Source organism: Ursus arctos, unplaced genomic scaffold (assembly GCF_023065955.2).
Source record: "Ursus arctos isolate Adak ecotype North America unplaced genomic scaffold, UrsArc2.0 scaffold_32, whole genome shotgun sequence".
NCBI lineage: Eukaryota > Metazoa > Chordata > Mammalia > Carnivora > Ursidae > Ursus > Ursus arctos.
The window spans coordinates 30,441,102-30,457,000 of NW_026623008.1; the positions used below are offsets into that span (position 1 = coordinate 30,441,102).

A 15,899-nucleotide genomic window follows, 5' to 3' on the forward strand; every position below is an offset into this window, starting at 1 on the left:
TCCACGATTTAGCTATTGTGGACAATGCTGCTATGAACATTGGGGTGCATATGGCCCTTCTCTTTACTACGTCTGTATCTTTGGGGTAAATACCCAGTAGTGCAATGGCTGGGTCATAGGGTAGCTCACTTTTTCACTTTTTAAGGGACCTCCACACTGTTTTCCAGAGTGGCTGTACCAACTTGCATTCCCACCAACAATGTAGGGGGATCCCCTTTCTCCACATCCTCTCCAGCAATTGTTGTTTCTTGCCTTGTCAATTTTTGCCATTCTAACTGGAATAAGGTGGTATCTTAGTGTGGTCTTGATTTGAATTTCCCTGATGGCTAATGATTTTGAACATTTTTTCATGTGTCTGTTAGCCATTTGTATGTCATCGTTGGAGAAGTGTCTGTTCATATCTTCTGCCCATTTTATGATTTGTTGATTTGTTTCAGCCCCAGGGCACGAGTGATGCAGCACCCGCGTGCAGCCCAGAAGCCCTGCTTTGTGCAGCCCATGAGCAGAAAGGTCTATTTCTCCGTGAGAGACAGCTGTAAGACTTACTGGAGCTCCTCCTCCTCCCCTGGAGCCGGAGCTCCCACTCCTCCAGCTCTTTGGCAGACAGCTCCATGGCCAGCTGCGAGTCACTATCAAAACGGCTCCTCTCACTTGAGGCTCCAGGGCACAGGCCTTCTGAGCTGGTGAGCAGGATCTCCTGGATGGCCCTGTGGGGAAAAAGAGGTGGAGAAAAGCAGCCCATTACCAGCAGCATCAGGGCCACAGCAGCACCTGCATTTACCTGTCCCCTGAGAGCACACCACGCAGGGCACTTTATATGCGCCCCACGGCCACGTTGCCATTCAGTCCCCTGTGGCTCTGGAGGTGTGAGTGCCATGTATAGGTGAGAAATCCGAGGCTCAGGGAGGTGAACAAACCCGCTCAGGGAGGTGAACAAACCCGCTCAGGGTCTCCTCCCAGCTCCTCCTCCACTGTCTTCCCATTGATGTGTCCTAGGGCTCAGCCCAGGAAACAGGAGCTCTTTAAGGCCTGGCGTCTGTCTTGTCCACCTCTGGTCGATCAGCACCCTACACAGGACCTGGTCTTCTGCACGTGATGGAGCCCGCATGAGAGAAGAAACAAACCCCAAATACATCCTGAGAGGCCCCGCTGCTGCTCCCCCCATCCAGGTGGCAGTCGCGCTCCTCTTAGGAAGGTACCTCTTACAACACTGGGTCCACCCTCTGCTGAGGCCAATGTGCGTGATGTGATCTATTGCTAAGATTTTGTGTGGTTTTGTTTTGTTTTTTGGGGTTTTGTTGTTGTTGTTATTGTTGTTGCTGCTGCTGCTTAAAAATGGCCTCAAAATCCACTTAGGAGAGTCTACAGCCACACAAAGGGAACTGCACTTGAGTGACAGACTGTATAAGCCACTGCAAGTTTCAGAACAGCCGGATTAAATGTTGTGACCAATTGAGAAACACTGGTGTCTGTTATGAGTTGTACTCAATATGACCACAATACCGCCACTGTCTAGAAAACACACTCCAATCCTTAGATTTCAAATGGTGCTGGGCCCCATGAGAGGCAGGAAACCAGGAGTACAGTAGAGCAGATCACCAGAACTAGAAGCTGGTTCTTTGAAAGAATCAATAAAACTGACAAACCACTGGCAAACTTCTCCAGAAGAATAGAGAAAGGACCCAAATTAATAAAATTATCAATGAAAAAGGAGAGGTCACAACCAACACCAAGGAAATTGGAAGGATTATTAGAAACTTTTACCAACAGCTATATGTCAATAAATTAAGCAATCTGGAAGAGATGGAGGCCTTCCTGGAAACCTATAAACTACCAAGACTGAAACAGGAAAAACTTGATTTCTTAAACAGGCCAATTAATTATGAAGAGATTGAGTCAGTGATAAACAACCTTCCAAATAACAAAACTCCAGGCCCGGATGGTTTTCCTGGGGAATTCTACCAAACATTCAAAGAAGAAATAATACCTATTCTCCTAAAGCTATTACAAAAAATAGAAACAGAAGGTAAGCTACCAAACTCATTCTATGAGGCCAATATTACCTTGATCCCCAAACCAGGCAAAGACCCCATCAAAAAGGAGAATTACAGACCGATTTCCCTAATGAATATGGATGCCAAAATCCTCAACAAGATCCTGGCTAATAGGATCCAAAAGTACATTAAACGGATTATCCATCCAACATAATAAAAAAATATTATAAAAAAATAAGTGTTCTGTAAGTGTTCAAGCAGCTGCTGCCTCTAGAGAGGGGGCTTCGACGGCCACAGAGCAGGGAGGGTAGAGGTGTACTTCTCATCCTTTACGTGGGAGGATGCATTACCACTCCTCAGGAATGCCAGTTCCCTCCTGGTTCTGGTGAGGACACAGGACCAGAGACTGGCTCGGGGGGTTGCTGGGGAAGCAAGCCGGCAAACCAACATTCTGGCCTTGGCCTCCCTTCCCTGTGGATGCCCTTCTCTGCCTGTGGAGCCTGTTTCTGCCAGGATAGAAGGGACCAGATTCTGATGCAGATGACAAGAAAACATCATGCCTTTATCGCCCCCACCCCCCAGCAGACCCACATGGACACACACAAAGGCGCTTGGCTGTCTTCCCTGGGAACCCTGCCTGGGGAGCCTTCCTGCTCTCCCACATCTTCTCAGGGGCACGCACCCATCCCTGGAGGAGAGGCATCATTTACTGGAGGGACTTAATTCAAAGAGGCTCTGAACAGGATAGAGGGTCAACCCCGGCCAGAGTGGTCTTGGTTTCAGACTCTGAGGGAGGGAGGCTGACTTCTGGGGGTGCAGGGACAGCTGCATGTTCTGGTCAATGGTGGGGCTCAGCTCTGCTCTCTGGAGGGCCAAGGTCAGTTTGGCTCTGCCGTGGCCATGCCCTACACGCTGGAAACTCAGTCCTGCACCATCCGTCTTGTCCCGTGGGCCTCCTCAGACACCCCTTCCCTACCCCTGCTCCAACTGAACCCAAAAGGCATACTGAGTTGGCCCTTGCATGGCTGCCCACTGTCAGATCCTGAGACGGTATATCAAATGTTTGGCAAGAGTCACTGAGTGGAATGACTGAGGCTGTTCTCCCCACCCCATACCCACTTGACTGTCTGAGACTTGGCCTCTTGGTCACCTGCTCTGTGAGTCTCCTCTGCACCTGCCAGGGCACCCAGCACCGGGGACATGGCGGTATCAGCACACCTGCAGCCCCCCATCCTGCCTTCTGGGGAGCCCTCTACTGCATGTTCTCTGGCCTCCTGTTGGTCTGTCTGAAGTCCATGGTAGACCCTTACCCAGCTTTCCAGATCACACTGGATTGATGGCCTCTCAGTATCCCAACCACCATAACAAGAAAATGTTTATCAGCAAACCACCCACACATGGAAAGCCCCCCCGCCGCCCCACCCCAGCCCAGGGCCCCCCAAGCCCCGGAGTCTGTGCAGCTCAGTGGCTCTGTGGTTCTGGGGGCAGTACCATGCAAACACAAGGCAGTCAACTGTGAAGAGAAACTGCAAATCTCAAAGGAGGAAGGTAACAGGTAGGTACATCAAAAGAAAGGATTAAATATCAAAGGATTAGGACAGGCCTTTAGGAACCTGGAGAGGCCCTTGAATGTTTTTGTTTTTGTTTTTTCCAAAACAAGCCAGGTCTGCTGGAGCCTGAGCCTTGTAAGGGCAAAGGGAGTCTGCAGTGTCCTGCTCACTGGCTTGCAATTTCCTCAAAGACTCGCCAACAAAATCAGCTTGCTGTGTTTGCTTCCATGTGCTAAAAATCAGTGCTACTCCCAAACAGAACCCCAGTTGTGTTAAATGTAAGATTAAAGTATGAGCCACAGAGACAACCACAGTTTCTCTAGGGGCTTGTCCTGGCGACAGGCACCTTGTGTGTGCAGAAGGGGAATCTCCGCGTGCGGCGGAGAAGCTGGAAGGGTCCCCCGAACCTCTCTGCTGGTCCCCAGCGCACCCAAGGACTCACGTTAGGACCCATGCTCCCAGGTTATAAAAGAGGAAGACGGAAACGTGTGGAATGAGTACCCAGCGCTGCTGGGTGAGCTGAAGGCTCAGGTTTGCAGCCCGGGATCTGAGCCCCAGCATCTTGAAGCAAGAGCGACCCTCCTCTCCTAAAAGTTGGCCTGCCACCGGGCCTGGCAGGATCGGCACCCAAAAGCACAAGGGATCTTGGGGTCTGCTCCTGAGGTGGGAGACAATGGGTAAGAACCACCCGGAGCTTTCAGGGGATTTCAACTCAATCACTTCCCTGAGCTTCTGTCAAACGGCAAAACTGAGGAGTGGTTCGTGAATGAGAAAAACGGGGAAACCTCTCAAAACCCAGTACAAACTGAGGGCTTCAGAGGGGAGGGGGGTGGGGGAATGGGGTAGGCTGGTCATGGGTAGTAAGGAGGGCATGTATTGCATGGTGCACTGGGTGTTATACGCAACTAATGAATCATGGAACTTTACATCGAAAACTAGGGATGTACTGTATGGTGACTAACGTAATATAATAAAAAACTATTCTTATAAAAAAAAAAACACCCGGTTACCCTTTGACCTTATAAATTATTCAAGTCCTAGGATGCTAATGAATCGTAGGGGTTTGGAAGCCAATCAAAGGAACCTCTGTTCCACTTGTGAGCCCTTGAAGTAGATTCACAGCGAGAGGCTTCGGAGTGCTCCGAGCTGTCTGCTGCTCACGGAACCCCACTGCTCAGCAGCCACTGCCCTCTCTCCCCGGGGTGACCCCTTCCTGGCTTGGGATGAAGCGGGGCCTCTCTGTGGGGGCCCATGTCTGCAGGTCCAAAGGCGGCAGCTATGGAAGATGCCCGTGTCTGCACGCCTGCCTGGGTCCCAGCTGGCTCACCGTCCTGCGGCATGGTCACCTCGTCCATCTCCGCACTGAAGTCACTGTCCCCGATGTCATTGGTGGCTTTCAGGCTCAGCTTGTAGGAAGTAAAGGGCCTCAGCCTGAAACACAGAAGAGCCATGAGGGCCTGAACCCCTCGCCTTTGTCCTGCTCGCAGCTCTGGCCACAGGGGGCGGGCAGCCAGGAGGAAGAGGCACTCAGTGACCACGGAATCTGTCCTGCCCAGGGAGGGGCCCTCAGGCAGCCGGCGCTGTCCTCACAGCCTACCCCCAGGAACAGAGGGCTTTCTGGGTGGAGGGGAGTGGGGAACGTCCAGGCGGGCCCAGGCTGGCGGTTCTACTCGGGGCCCCTCCTGTCATTAGAGCTTCTCCTGCAAAGCAAATCACCGCTCTCTGAGGGATGCGAGAATTTCTCAGGAGGAGCTGATTACCGCAGCCCTCCCAGGATTCAGAGCCAGAAAAGAGGGCCCGCCTAACCACTTCCTTGCTCGCCCAGAAGTGCCCCTTCGTGGGGGTCTCCCCTGGCCAGGCCCACCTTGCTCCAAAGACCATCTCTGCCTGCCCCTTGTTTCTGCACTTGTCCGGCCGGCAAGAGTGCCACGCCCTGGACAGGCAGTGCCCGGGTTCACTGCACAGCAGTTCTGTCTGCTGGACGTGCTGTGATTCCCATTGCAAGGATGAGAAAATCGAGGCCCAGTGCCATTAAGGCCCTTGCCCCCTACCAGAGGACTGGCCAGAGGCTTGGCCGGGGCTGGAAGAGGATCTTGTGTTGGGGCAACCTCTCCGCCGTACCTGAGACACAGGTAATGCCAGTTGTCCGTGGGGGGAAATGTCCCCACCTGCCTGCTGATGGGGATTTAAGGGGCACGAATACTCTGGGTGCGTGGCTCGTTGCCACCGCTCAGGCCTCCCTCCTTCCCTCCGTTGAGCAGGTCCGTGTTGATGGTCTCCTGTGCTGAGCTCTGTACCACACACACTCCAGACAGACTTCTAAGCAGAGGACGTTCCAGTCTTCCTTGGGTCACTGGCTGGCCTGCTCCTGTGGCTTTCCTTGCCATTACTTCTGAAGGAGCAGATGAGGAGACCCCACCCCACCCCTGCCCCGCTGGCAACAGCTCTGTTTCAGGCAAGGCTCTGCCCCTGTGTCCATCTCCCAGACCAGGAGAGCAGGAGTGGCTCTGGACTCTGCCTGCTTCCTCAGCTACCAGTGGGCAAACCCTCAGGGCCTCTATGCTGGGCCTCTGTCCTCCCTCCCAGGCCAACCTGTAGACTCGTGGGTTTCAAACCGAGCACCGTGGAACCCCCGGAGTCTCTGAGGGATCCTCTAGGAGACCAGAGGGTTCCCATGCCCCCCGAGTCAGACAACAGCAGCCCCATTTCCATCTGATTTGCAAATGGGGTCTGGGTAATCCTTTGCCTACAGGAAGGTTCCTGTGTTTTCAAAGACTGATAACTATCTTTGGACACTGGATCAGAAGAATCGTCCTCTTTGGGGCGCCTGGGTAGCGCAGTCATTAAAGCGTCTGCCTTCGGCTCAGGGCGTGATCCCGGCGTACCGGGATCGAGTCCCACATCGGGCTCCTCCGCTGTGAGCCTGCTTCTTCCTCTCCCACTCCCCCTGCTGTCTTCCCTCTAACGCTGGCTGTCTCTCTGTCACATAAATAAATAAAATCTTAAAAAAAAAAAAAAGAAGAATCGTCCTCTAACTGTTTCATATGCCCTCCTGCCTAAGATGGGAGTACTGTGGTTCTCTGTCGGCCGGCACCTCAAAGCATGCTCTCGTGCCAGCTTGCCCTACTACGGCTGGTCCGCGACTGCAGGTCTGTCTCCTGACCTCTCTGTGCCCCCATTCCACAGCTGGAGAAGGCATGCCAGGCGACCTTGCTTTGGCCCTGGCTGTCCTGGGGGTGCTTCCAAAGTTCCATCCTTAAGAATGCTCTTTGTTCCTGGTTTCTGGGAGAGCTATCCTTTATAAAGTTAAAACAAATTGTTTCCTATCTGTTTCTGGCTTCCTAGGAACTATTTTATCTAATTCTGGTGACAACTACATGGTTTTCTCCTTGGGTTCCTGCCTCAACCACCTGAGGCCCCATATTTGCATTAGCTTCTCTTTCTTAGATTAGACGGTGGCCCAGGGTGGTTGTCAGGAACGTGCACTCTGAAGCCCAACAGCCTACATGCTAACCCCCACATAGCCTTGGGCAGGTCAGTGAGCCAGAAGCATCTCACCTGGGCTGACAGAAGCACTGAGATCATGAGGCGGTCATGCAGCTTCCGTTCAGAAGCAACACAGGAAAGAGACTCTAGTACCCAGGGCGCGCTCACTGCATCCTGGCTGTTCTCCTTATCATCAGGACCCTCTGGCAGCAGCTCAAGTGGCTCCAGGAAGAGCCCGTGCCCTGCACACTGTCGTCTAGGCCCATCCATCCCCTCAGCAACCCCACCATGATTTGTAAGTAACCATTCCCCTCCTGGACGGCTGTCTGCCTTCCCCCACAGGGACAGGGACCAAGGTGGTCTCCTTTACTGCTGTGCCCTGAGCACCAAGAACAAGGCCCCGCACCTAGGAGGTGCTTGGTGAGGAAGGGAGGAGGAGAGGAAGGAAGGGGAGGGAGGGAGGGAGGGAGGAAGGAATGGGGTAGGACTTGGGAGGGGTGAATGAGAGGACGCTCGTCACCATCAACATGGTGTCTGGCACATGTCAGCATGCCAGAAACGACCCTCGTCCTTGTATTTAGTGCTCGTGTTCACCTAGCATGTTACCTTGAGGACATGTGTCAGACGTGTCATTGATCCCTCCATGTTTAGCACCTACTGTTCTCTAACGCTTTGTTTTGGAATCTGAGGCAGGGCCGCCTCCTCCATTCCCACCCCAGCACACACAGCAGGGGTGCAGTTCACACACTTCAGACAGCTGGAAGCTTCCGCCAGGGTCTGAGGTCAAGTGGAGGGTTCACGGAGAGCAGGAAGCAGAGTTCCCAGCTTTAGGCCTGTTTCCCGGGCTCGTGTCATTTACAGGACTGTTAGCTGTCTCGGGGGCCACAGGGCACACCCAGGGGCTGAGCTGCAGGAGCACCCTCTCCTCGGGGTAGGAAGCCCACTAGGTGCCCTAAAAACAGACCAAGAGGGACCCAGCAGCAGTGAAGGGAGCTCCATGGGAGATGACCACAGTCCCAGTGTCCCCTCTCCTGGTCCCCGACTCCTGCAAGTTCACCCAGCCCTTCCTCCTCATTCCTGCATAGCCAGTCCTTGAGACCCCTGGTCTACCTCCCAGTCCTGAACTGGCCTCCACCCGCCCCCGGGCTCTTGCCATGCTCCCCCCTGAGGCAGAGCAGGACTTCAGGGCTGGTGACCTGTGAAGAAAGGCACAAACCATCCTGGACCCTCTTCCTCAACCCCTCTCATTTCCCCCAGTTCTGTTCCCTGTTCACACACCACGCCCACATCAGGGTCGGCCCGACCAGAATCCAGAGTCTGGTCCTGGCATCTAAGCCTGGGGAAGTCCTCAAACTTCTCTGAGCCTCCCTTTATTCATCTGTGAGAATGGCGGTACCGGTACCCGGCCCTCCCAGGGCTGCCATGACAGTCACAGGACATGACCCCCTCATGGAATAGGCGTATCCTACATGTGACCTCCTCTTTCTTGTCTCCCCAAAGTCCTCCTCTACCCCTGCCCACAGTGACCTCGTTGTCCCCAGGTGCATCCGCCACACACAGACTCCCTTGGCCTTTCCCACTCAGTACCCTCTACCCACCAGCTTTCTGCCATCCACCCTCGAAACTGGCTGGATTTAGGTAAATGTTTGAGGTAACACCTTTTCCTAAACTCCAGCTGTCTGGGGAGGGAACAGGTCGGTGGCTCAGGACGCTCACTGTCCAAGCTCGCAGGAAGAAAGCACAGTTAGAAACCAAGCTTGTGCTTGACCTGCCTGTTCAGCTCCACAGCCAAAGTACTCGGGTGGGGGTGGCACGGAGGCGGCTTCCTGTCCCTGTCCCTGCCACGGAGCTGGAGGGAGAGTCTCATACACAGAAGGAGCTCCCTACATTCATTTGCCCGGTTTGGTTATGAAAATAAAGCCTGAGTCCTGATCATTTTAGAGGCTACCTACCGCTGCCTTTATGCCTCATCTATTCAGAACTCGTGATTAGCACCACAAAGATCGAAGAATATTGAACCCATGCAGGATATCCCTGGCCATTTAAATTAACCTGACCTTTCACGTGGCTTTATTTTTTAAAATGGCATGGAAGAAGAAAAGAAAGAACCCCGTGGAGATGGGGCCAGCATCCTGACTTGAACTGAATCCCTCTAGTTTCACACAGTAATCCCCTTCTGGCCCTCCTGGTTGGGTCCATCGCATCGCCCTGGGGACACGCAGAGGAACAGCAGGACCTGTTATCAGTGGATACACAGCTGTCAGCTGAGCTCACACTGCTGCTGTCTCATCCTAGTAACACCCAGAATGCCTGTGTGGCTCTGGGCCCACGGGCCTTCTCCTCCTCTATGGTACTGCATGTCTGCGGGATGCAGCCCCGATATGTCCCTCAACCCAGAACCTCCTTCCTGCTCCAGACCCACACCCTCTAAATGTGGGGACGGCCACTTGATGTAGATGGCGAAACTTTTTGCTCTGAACTTTGATTTAAACTTTTATGTTTTCTGGTCATTGGCAGATTTCAAGCAATCGGCAAACGTCAAATGTAACAAGAACGCTGAGAAAGAGGAGGTTAAAGTTGCTCTGAGGCTGTTGAACAGGAGGGAGGCCACACCACGGCCACGTGCAAAGCGCTGCTTTCCTAGAAACTCGGCCCACGGAGTGTGTCTGCTGACGAGTGGAAGAGACCCTGGAGGGGATGGACCACAGCGTCTCCCACACCAAATCAAACTGTCTGCCGGGAAACATGGCCCCTCCTTTCCAACGTGACGTCCCCTGCTCACCATTGTCTGTTTGATCTCAGGAAGCTCCGGGACAGAAAGGCCATTGGAGTTCCTTTTTCTCCTGTCTTTCACATGGCTACCCAAAGGGGTGACTCCCTGTGATGCCCAGTGCTGACCACACCCACGTGGGCATCACGTGGCACCCCAGTCACATGCTTACACCTTGAACCCAGGAGAGGGAGCTCCTTTTCTCTCTAAACTTTGCTGTTGCCCCATGTCAGAGGCAGAGACAGAGCCACATGCCAGCCCCCACTCCTCCCCCACAGCTTGAACTGCGCTGGGGGAGAGGGTGCCTGAGGATCAAGGCCGGTGCAGGAGCTCCCCCACCCCGGCTGCTCCTTTCCCTTGGCTGAGGTTCAGCAGCATGCAGAAGCTGAGCTGGGGAGCCTTGCAAAGGAGGTGCACCCGTGGGAGGTGCTGGGGCTTCAGGCGAATATGACCTTTGCGATCCTCAGCTCTCCTCTGTAGAATGGGGACGATGATCCTCCCCCGCTGGGCTAACATGTGGGCTCGATGAGAAATGTGAGATTTTACAGCACAGTGCTCAGAATGGGGGGGGATCAGTACATGGTGTTCTATCTGAAAGGTGAGAGGAACATTGGCCAGCCTGGGAATGGGGTATAGACCTCCTCCATCATCCCAATGAGAGGTGCTGGCCAGGGTCCTGGAACCCTCAGCAGGTGGGACACGCTCCTTCGTGGCCCCCTCACAGCCTGACGTGACCTTCAGGGAATGTGACCACAGTCAGGGCCAGAGGAGGAGGACAGGAAAGATGCGAGGCCAGCTCCCCAGACAGGCCTGCCCACCAGAAAGACCCAGGGGGCTTCTACAGGGTGGCGTGAGCCTGCACAGCCCAGGCCTGCTTGTGGAGACACAAAGCCTGAGGTCCCTTCTGAGAATCCTCACCTAGATGGTTCGATAGCCCTGGTTCCCTATGAGCCATCATAAAGGAGAATGCCCTGGTCTCCAACCATAGTGCGAGGTGGGGGGTGCCCTCATCCCCCACTGCAGAGGGGGCTACCTTGGTCCCCCACTGTAGAGGGGGTGCCCTGCTCTCCCACCATAGAGAGGGGGGTGCCCTGGTCCTTTACTGCAGAGGGGAGGGTGTCCTGGTCCCTCACTGCAGAAGGGGTGCTCTGGTCCCTCACTGTAGAAGGGGGTGGGAACATGAGGAGGGGCCCCAATGAGGCTGTAGGTGCCAAGAACTTAGCTGTGGTGGTTGGTACCACTCACCTCCACATTTGCTTGGTGGTTCTCTCAGCAGCTGGATAAATGCTGGGTTCTCAAGGTGCAGTGGGGATGCCTCTGCCATTTCCCTTCTCAGCCATCACTAATGGATAACAGAACAAGTCTGCCTTGCTGACTAGGACAGAGAGCACAAAGAGAAGGTGCAACTCTCTCAGCCTGTGACACCCCTTCCCCCTACCTCCCCCTCCTCCACATCTGCCTCTCAGGGGATAGGGCACTAGAGCCCATACTTCCAGGCTCCCTGGCCCCATCATCTGTGCCTCATCAATCTCTGGGACCTGGAGTATGCACATGACATGCACAGGGCATGCCCAGAGGACAGACCCAGGGCAGAGGCCAGAGCAGCTCCAGGAGGTGGGAGTCCTGGTCCCTGGTACAGGGAGTGTGCACTAGGAGAAGAGAGCTCAGCTGTCCGGGTGCATCTCTGGCCCACACATATTCCCTGCTCTGTTCCCTGGGGAGGGCGTGCCTGGCTCTGGATACCTTTCAACAGCACAGGCTTTGGCCTTGTGGCGGATGGATGAGGAGTAGGTCTGCTGCTCTCCCCGGGGGCAGCTGTCACACCTGCACAGTGAAGTAGTGGATGGGGGGGCGCCATCGCTGCCCAGGACCCACTGGAGCTGGAGGTTGTGCGCAGTCACTTCTGACTGTGACACCAGGAGTTCTCGGATGGCGGGGGGGGGGGGGGCACTGGACGCTCTGCAACCAAAAAAGAACAGACCAGGGACACGTGACCGGCTGCTTCTCCAGGAAGGCACCATGTCAGCTCAAGCATAAGGACGCGGGCTGCCCATGAGGGCAGAGAACAGGGAGGTCATTCCCAGTTCCGCAGGCACCTGCGGCTCCCTCACGGCCAATTCTGGACCTGCCCCAGCCTGGACCTCATGGGAGACCCTGGCTTGCTCCCAAAGCACTGCTCTCTCCTGTCGGAGACAGTCGGACAGACAGGAGGATGAGCCCACATGTGCTCCGTGGCAAACACACATCCCTACAACATCTCGAAGTTGACACCTGGGCTCTGCTGAGCACATCCAGGCCCCTGTGGACTCTCCCTGTGATCTCAGGCTCAGTGCATCTGTCATGCTGACTCCTTCTTCCTGGAAGCCAACCCGAGCCTGAAACACAGACGGTGTCCCACTCGGCTCCTCCGGGACGTGTCACCGCCACTCTGTCCCCACAGTGCTGGCGACTGGGAGTGCAGAGCGCAGGGAGCGGGGACCTGGCTCCCGAGCGTGGATCGTTCCCAGCATGCATCTCCCTGTCCCATCAATTGCAGCAGAGAAACCCTACAGAGGAAGGAATAATTGATTAATTGTTTATCATGAAGAAAGTGCTGAATTTCCCTAGGGGGCTGCATCAACTCTGGCAAGAGCCTTTGGGAGAGGCACTCAGGGCCCTGAGCATGCCCCGGACAAGGGGGAGCCTGAGGATCTGGGCCAAAGCTGCAGGAGGGGTTCTCCTGGTGCCTGTCCCCGGTCTCGCTAACCCCACCCCTGTGCTGGCAGCTGCAGGTCAGACAGCGCTATGCGCCAAAAGCCAGGGGCCAACTATGCATGGCTGTCTCTCCACCCACCTCAAGCTTTGGCGTCTCCAGTGACTTCAAGGCTTCCTTCCTCCAGTTAGCAGTAGAGGTAACCTTGTCAGAGGAGGGGCTGTGCATTTGTCTTCATCCTTGGGGGACTGAGGCTCGGCGGTTGAGGTCGGGGGACTCACAGCAGGCTACGGCCTTCCCCTGGAAGGTGTGGAGCCCTGGAAGCTCCGAAGCCACAGATGGGGGACACCAGCGTCCCCCCATTGGCCATCGCAAGGGTCAGCCGTGTGCCTGGGCCAAGCAGCCCTGTCCTGAGCAGCTGGGTGTTCCAGCCAGGGCGGCCTCCGAGCAGGTGCCAGAGCTCAGTGGGCCCTTCCACCTTGTGGGGCATCAGCTTCCCCAGCTGCTCAGCCTGCTTGTGAGGGAATTTGAGAGAGCAGTGAGCCGCAGTGCCTGGAAGGTGGCCAGAGCGTGGCACGGGCTCAGTGCACGCTAGGCTCCTTTGCCTTCTACCTTTTGTAGGTTTCGGATCGGCCCTTGGGATGGTTTTCCAAGCACTCTGGGCTCAATTCATGCCTCCCTAAGACTGTCTAGATCTTCTCCTAGAGTGATCCCGCAGGCCACGGGGACACTGGCTCACATTCTGAGTGCAGCCATGGCACCAGCTCTGTCCCCGGAGTTCTGCGGGCCATTCTGGCCCTCAGGCTTCCCAAGAGGCCACCAGGTGAGTGCAGGGAACAGAGAGGGGAAGGGCCTTGCCTAAGGTCACACAGCTCCAGAGCCTGATGCTTGGGGACTCCCAGAGCCCACCCATTTACTCTGTGCGCAAGCACCTTCCTGTCATCCTCTTCCCTGAGACCTCTGGGTCTGGCCCTGATCTCCCAACCTGGAGTTGGGGCGGCCTTGGGGAGGGAGTCTTCTGAGGCAGATTCCAGAGTGAGGCTGGAGGGCATGTCAGGCACTCGCTGAGATGGGAACCCACAGCAGATTTCTGTAGGTGGAGGAGACTGAGTGTCTGTGGAGGGTGTCCACGTCACGGCCTCACAGCTCTGTCCCCGGCAAATGACTGAATCCGTCTGGGCCCCACTTCTGTAGAACTGGGGCTCACAGCGCTTTGTTCCCCAGGCCTTTTTGAGGATAAACCAAGACAATGTACAATAAACATCTCACCAGTGCTTGGAACGGAAGCAGTGTCCGTGGAGACAGATCTCCCTATGACTGCTGGGTAGAAAACTTGTTTATTGAGCACCTGCTGAGCTGGGCACCTGGTTTTGAACATCAGCCATCAAGTGCCTGGCTTCAGGGAGCTGCACTCCAACAGGATGACTCAGAGCCACCCTGGGCCAGTTACACAACCTCGCTGAGCCGCGTCTCCAGCTTTAAACCTTGGACATTCCTGTCTTTCTGGTAAATGGGCTGTGCAGACATGCGACAGTGCAGGGCCTGACCCAGGAAGCCATGGACCCAGCAAGTTCATGGCTCTCATTTAGGCCCAGCTCTCCTCCCCACAGCACCACAACAGTGGACTTGGGTCCCGGGGTCGTACGTCTCTTCTCAGTGGTGATGACAGTGGCCACCAGCAGCAGCCCATAGTGGTGTTTCGTCTTGACCAAAAGCCTGAAGATGTATGCCGACTCCAGGGCCAGCTTGGCTGCTGTGAACTGCCTCACCATGGTCCCCACTTCCACCGATGTGAACGTGCTGGGGCTTTTGCTGGCCAGGCGGTAGGGAATCTGGTACCCTGTGGACAGGGCAGGAGGACCACCCATTGGTCACATCACCCCCCTCGGACCCCCGCATTCCCGCCACCCAGCCACCACCGCTCTGCTTTGTTTCCCTGACATTCTTCCTCCTCTGCCAGCATCTGAGAGGGAGGGCACAGCCATGTTGATGGATGGAGACTCTGAGTGTTGGGCCCCCATGACCCTCGTTCCCCTTCATCCTTCCCACCACCAAGATGTGGACAGTTTCATCTTCCCCAGGGCTGTTGGAGCTGAGAGAACATGGCAGGAACCAACCAGTGCTCCTGAGGGGCAGGCCCAGTGCTCCCTGCTTTTTCTCTTCCTCCTCACCCCTCCTGCCACCCCCCTTATCCTCCCAGGGCCCAGGGCAGTGCCTCCTCCTAGAATGTTCCTTCAAGTGTGCCCTTCTCCCACGGTTACATGTCTTTCCTCTCAGTCATCCTCCCTGTCTGTCCACAGATCCCAGCTTTGGGAATGGGACCTGGTGCAGCTCAGCATTGACTCCTGCTGTCGGCCCCTCCTCTGCGCCCACCCCCAGGAAACCCCAGCGTGGCCCCCATCCTGGGGGTTCCCCTGCAAATAATAACCCCCTGCCAAGGAAGCAGTGGGGTGCATGTTCTCAGTTCTGGGGGGCTTCCGCAGCTCTGAATGGCTCCTGAAGTTCCTTGGTTTTCAAGGGATTGCAGTTGATGAGATGTTATGAATGACCAAGCCTCCCAACCAGGCTGTGCCAGACCGCCTCCACGCATGTCTGAAGAGGCAATGCCAACTGTCAGACCCAGCCCGGGACCCAGCTGTGCTCCTGCCCTGATTAAAACCAGAGCTGGTGGGGTGCGGTGGCATCCACAAACACAGAAGACAGCCTACCTGCTCATTGACAGATGACATGGGCCTCAAAGTCAGGAAATCATGGGGTCCAGAAAGAACTTGTGTTTACTCAATAGATGTGTGCCCCACGAACCCAGAAAGCTCTGGATCAGCAGAGGGGCTTCTTGGGTCTGTGACAGTAAGGGCAGAGTGGTGACAATGGTTACCGTCCCCATGGACTGTGCTCAGTCAGCCTCCAGGCCTCCCGGGTCCCTTTCTGCAGCCACCTATCGTAGTCAGTCCCTCCCAAATGTCCCCTGGGGGACACACTGCCCCTCCTGAGTACCATGGCTCCACAGTCGGACCCGCAGCAGCTTGCCTCCCCTGGGCCTCTCTGCTCTGCACTCTCCTCCCTTCTGTTCATCAGCAACAGGCAGGAGCCTGTTTGGGTCCATCCAGCCAACTCCTGGTGGACCTGCCATCCCAGAGCCGACCTAGGAAAAATTCCTCAGCCCCTCAAACTGTGAGGAGTGCCCTCCACTCTCTGTTCTGCTCACCACCTGCTTGTTCACAGGCCACATGCCTTGATGAGACCCTGGACTCCCTGGAGACCTGGAAGGCATCTGTCTTGGCCTCCCCGCAAAGTCCTTGGAGTGGCAGGGTTTCAGGGCCCTGAAGTGGAATCATGCAATATTGGTCTTTCTCTCCGTGCTTTATCGCACAGAGCATAATATCTTTTCAAGGTCCGTCCATGTTGGG

At 55.4% G+C, this 15,899-nt stretch overlaps 1 protein-coding gene across 3 annotated transcripts in view; it reads left to right on the top strand.

Annotated features, from left to right (window-relative positions):
• The window catches only part of ZNF684 (zinc finger protein 684), a 59,846-nt gene extending 55,303 nt beyond the window's left edge, over nucleotides 1-4,543 (top strand). Inside the window, exons 6-7 of one of the 3 annotated variants that reach the window (XM_057305249.1) lie at nucleotides 438-683; nucleotides 997-4,543. In XM_057305249.1, coding sequence (XP_057161232.1) covers nucleotides 438-683; nucleotides 997-1,096 — 346 coding nt within the window. In that variant the 3' untranslated portion in view covers nucleotides 1,097-4,543. Of the gene's footprint in view, nucleotides 1-437; nucleotides 684-996 lie in introns of those variants that run through there. The other 2 variants (XR_008956753.1, XM_057305250.1) reach the window with 2 other exon arrangements.
• Nucleotides 4,544-15,899: the final 11,356 nt, after the last annotated feature.